This window comes from Triticum aestivum, chromosome 6A (genome assembly GCF_018294505.1).
Source record: "Triticum aestivum cultivar Chinese Spring chromosome 6A, IWGSC CS RefSeq v2.1, whole genome shotgun sequence".
NCBI classification, from domain to species: Eukaryota; Viridiplantae; Streptophyta; class Magnoliopsida; order Poales; family Poaceae; genus Triticum; species Triticum aestivum.
Genome location: NC_057809.1, coordinates 614,344,268 through 614,347,712, shown reverse-complemented (window position 1 = coordinate 614,347,712; position 3,445 = coordinate 614,344,268). Strand labels below are relative to the sequence as shown.

The 3,445-nt window shown below is 52.2% G+C and overlaps 1 protein-coding gene across 1 annotated transcript; it reads left to right on the top strand.

Moving 5' to 3' along the window:
- Positions 1-1,041: 1,041 nt before the first annotated feature.
- LOC123129086 (nicotinate N-methyltransferase 1) lies at positions 1,042-3,191 on the top strand (the record flags this gene model as incomplete). The annotated part of the gene is given in 3 exon segments (XM_044549238.1): positions 1,042-1,725; positions 2,575-2,639; positions 2,745-3,191. Coding segments are annotated over 3 exon segments (1,049 nt in total), but the record flags the coding sequence as incomplete, so codon positions are not given.
- Positions 3,192-3,445: the final 254 nt, after the last annotated feature.

The following is a 3,445-nucleotide window of genomic DNA, read 5'->3' as shown; positions in this document are numbered from 1 at the left end:
AATCTAAAGAAGAAATTTTCATTGTCCTATCTTACAAAGTTGCTTATAGACATAGAATGTGTGTATATGTATTCATAGCGGTGAGTGTATCTGTGTATGCAAGCGCCTTTGATATTACAATGTTAAGAAATTAGTATTGATGATTCCCCTCAAAATCAAACTAAATAAATTATTGGTGAACAAATCCGATTTGATGGTCATATGAGGTGACGTGCTGCCACGCGCATTCCCCTCAACTCGCATGCTCTACATCATACTCTACATCTCACTTTCACATGTCATTGTTGTGGAGGGCCTAGCCCTATGGTACGGTAAGCCGCGTGTACCTACATATGCGATAGTTGGGTCGGGCTCGCTCACTTTCCCACGGCTCCACCTCATTGAAAATGATGTTGCCGCAGTCGCCGACAGTCTAGCCTGCCACCGTCGCCGCCGCCACGGATATGTCCCAAGTATATAGAAGTTTTTTTTTGATAAGTTAAAATTCAACTGTGTGTATAAAGAAGATGTAAATGTATTTCTTCACAAACTTTATCAAATTTTATGAGGTTTGACTTAAAAAAACTATATGCATCACATTATGAAGTAATAGTAGGCTAAATTTATATATTAAACTAACCACTAATCGAAAAAAGATTAAACTAACCATCGCACGAGATAACGAAGCCATCTCGAAAGCAACCACTATAAAATAGTATCGGCGAATCCCCTCAAATCAAAATATATAAAAAAAACATTGGTGAACGGATCCGATTTGATGGCCACATGAGGTGACGTGCCGCCACGCGGTCATCCCCCCAGTTCGCACTCTCTCCACCTGTACCCCGGTCCCTCTGCACGCTGCCATGGGACCCCGGTGGTACGTCGGCCCGACATGTCATTCTCCGGAAGGGACAATCCTGTGGTACGGGCGGCAGGGTGTACCTATATAGCCGATAGATGTGGCGCCGCAGGGATGGACCGGGCTCGCTCACTCCCACCACTCCACCTCATCGAAAATGTTGTCGACGCCGCCGGCAGCCGGAGTAGCGGAGGAGCTTACGCCGCCGGAGGCGCGGCTGGCGATGATGGAGCTGGCGAACATGATCGCCGTCCCGATGGCGCTGACGGCCGTCATCCGGCTGGGCGTGCCGGCCGCGGTGTGGGCGGGCGGCGCCAACGCGCCGCTCTCGGCCGCGGAGCTGCTCCCGCCGGGCCACCCGGACCCGTCCGTCCTGGAGCGGCTCCTCCGCCTGCTCGCCTCCCGCGGCGTCTTCTCCGAGCACGCAGCCGACGGCCGCCCGGAGCGCCGGTACGCGCTGACGGCCGTGGGGCGCACCCTGGTCCCCTCGGGCGCCTCCGGCGCGTCGTACGCCGACTACGTGCTGCAGCACCACCAGGACGCGCTGGTGCTGGCGTGGCCGCGGCTGCACGAGGCCGTGCTCGACCCCGCCGGGCCCGAGCCCTTCGCGCGCGCCCACGCCGGCGTTCCCGCCTACGCCTACTACGGCCAGGACCGGGACGCGAACGAGGTGATGCTCCGCGCCATGACCGGCGTGTCGGAGCCGTTCATGGAGGCGCTGCTGGACGGGTACGAGGGCGGGTTCGAGGGCGTGGCCACGCTGGTCGACGTCGGCGGCAGCTCCGGCGCCTGCCTGGAGATGATCATGCGCCGGGTGCCCACCATCCGCGAGGGCGTCAACTTCGACCTGCCCGACGTCGTCGCCGCCGCGCCCACCATCGCCGGTGAGACCCTCAATCGATCCCCCAATCCCCTCTACCCTACCTACCTCATACGGATTGCTCGTAGGATATTATTTCTATCATCGATCCAGTGGTTGAAAGTTGAAGCAGACTAGCCAACAAACAAATCTGCATGAACATAGCCCAACTGACAATGACAATGCCACGGGCCGAGCAAGGCAGACATGGCACACGTGAGTCACGAGATTGTGTTTCTAGTAGCGTACACCGGCAGATCGTGGATGTACCACCACCACACACGGAGATAATCTAAAGAAACAGATGTTGTTTTCAGCATCGGCATCAGCAGCAGCAGACGGGTTTGACAATGAGGTTTGAGAGTGCACTTGTTAGGGTAAACTATGCATAACGCACTCTTGCCCATGCCGGCTTGAGAATTTTTTACCTCTTCAGACTTCGGCAGCAGACGTAAAATGAAATGGTAGGCACAGTTTTTGGTGCTTTTTTTGTTAGTTGGATTTGTAGCGCGCTTGTGGTAAAACCATGCATTTCTTACCATCTTGGTTCAGAATGTTTTACATGTTCAGAGTCCAGAGTGTCAACATCAGCAGTAGATGAGTTTGATAGTGAGGTTTCAGTTCAGAGCAAACTTGTGTTGCTTGCCATCTTGGCTAAGAAAAATTTACCTGCTCAGGTTCAGAGTGATTGTGCTGGTCACATGACGCAACCCCAGATCTCCAGATTTTCAGTCCATTTTGTCCCTACCTAACCTGCTAAATTGGAAGCAGGACAAATTTGCATGTTTTATATCTAGTATTTAAATTCGCAGTATCTTAAATCCACATGCATATTTCTTAATAACAACGGTGGCACCTGCAAATTAAAATGCAGGAGTAAAGCATGTTGGTGGAGACATGTTCAAATCCATCCCCTCCGGCGACGCCATCTTCATGAAGGTGTGTATCACGCTGTGAAGTCCCTGAAATTCAGACACCCGGGTCACAACATTGCCGAAACCAAACAAGATTTGATCTGATTCTCATCTTGTTTCCTTCCTCCAGTGGGTTCTCACGACGTGGACCAACGACGAGTGCACGGCGATCCTCAAGAAATGCCACGAGGCGCTGCCGGAGGGCGGGAAGCTCATCGCGTGCGAGCCGGTGGTGCCGGAGACGACGGACGCCAGCACGAGGACGAGGGCGCTGCTGGAGAACGACATCTTCGTCATGACCACCTACCGGACCCAGGGGAGGGAGCGGTCCGAGGAGGAGTTCCGGCAGCTCGGCCTCACCGCCGGCTTCGCCGGCTTCCGGGCCCTCTACCTCGACCCTTTCTACGCTGTCCTTGAGTATGTCAAGTGACCTGCGACTTAGATCACCTCTTCACGGAAGCATTTCTCCTGTGTGACAGCTGACCAAGAAGGTCAGATGAATGACGCCCAAGTTGCTGTTGGGTTGGACAATGGACATGCGTTTTGAGTTCTGCAACAAGATCATCTCTTCAAATCATTCTAAGTGCACCCATACAGTTTGCGAGTGATAACATAGCACCATCAGTACAACGTACAGTGAGGGCACACAGATAACAGAGGGAATACATGCACACATAAACTATATTAAAAGGGAGCTGTGGAGTATACATTCTTTACAACAATTATTCTTAGATCGACCATCTATTGGCAAGTTGCCTAAATATTCTTTGGTGTCAGTCATTTTTTCTTAATAAAAGATAACAAAAACAAGTAAAGACACAACCATAAACT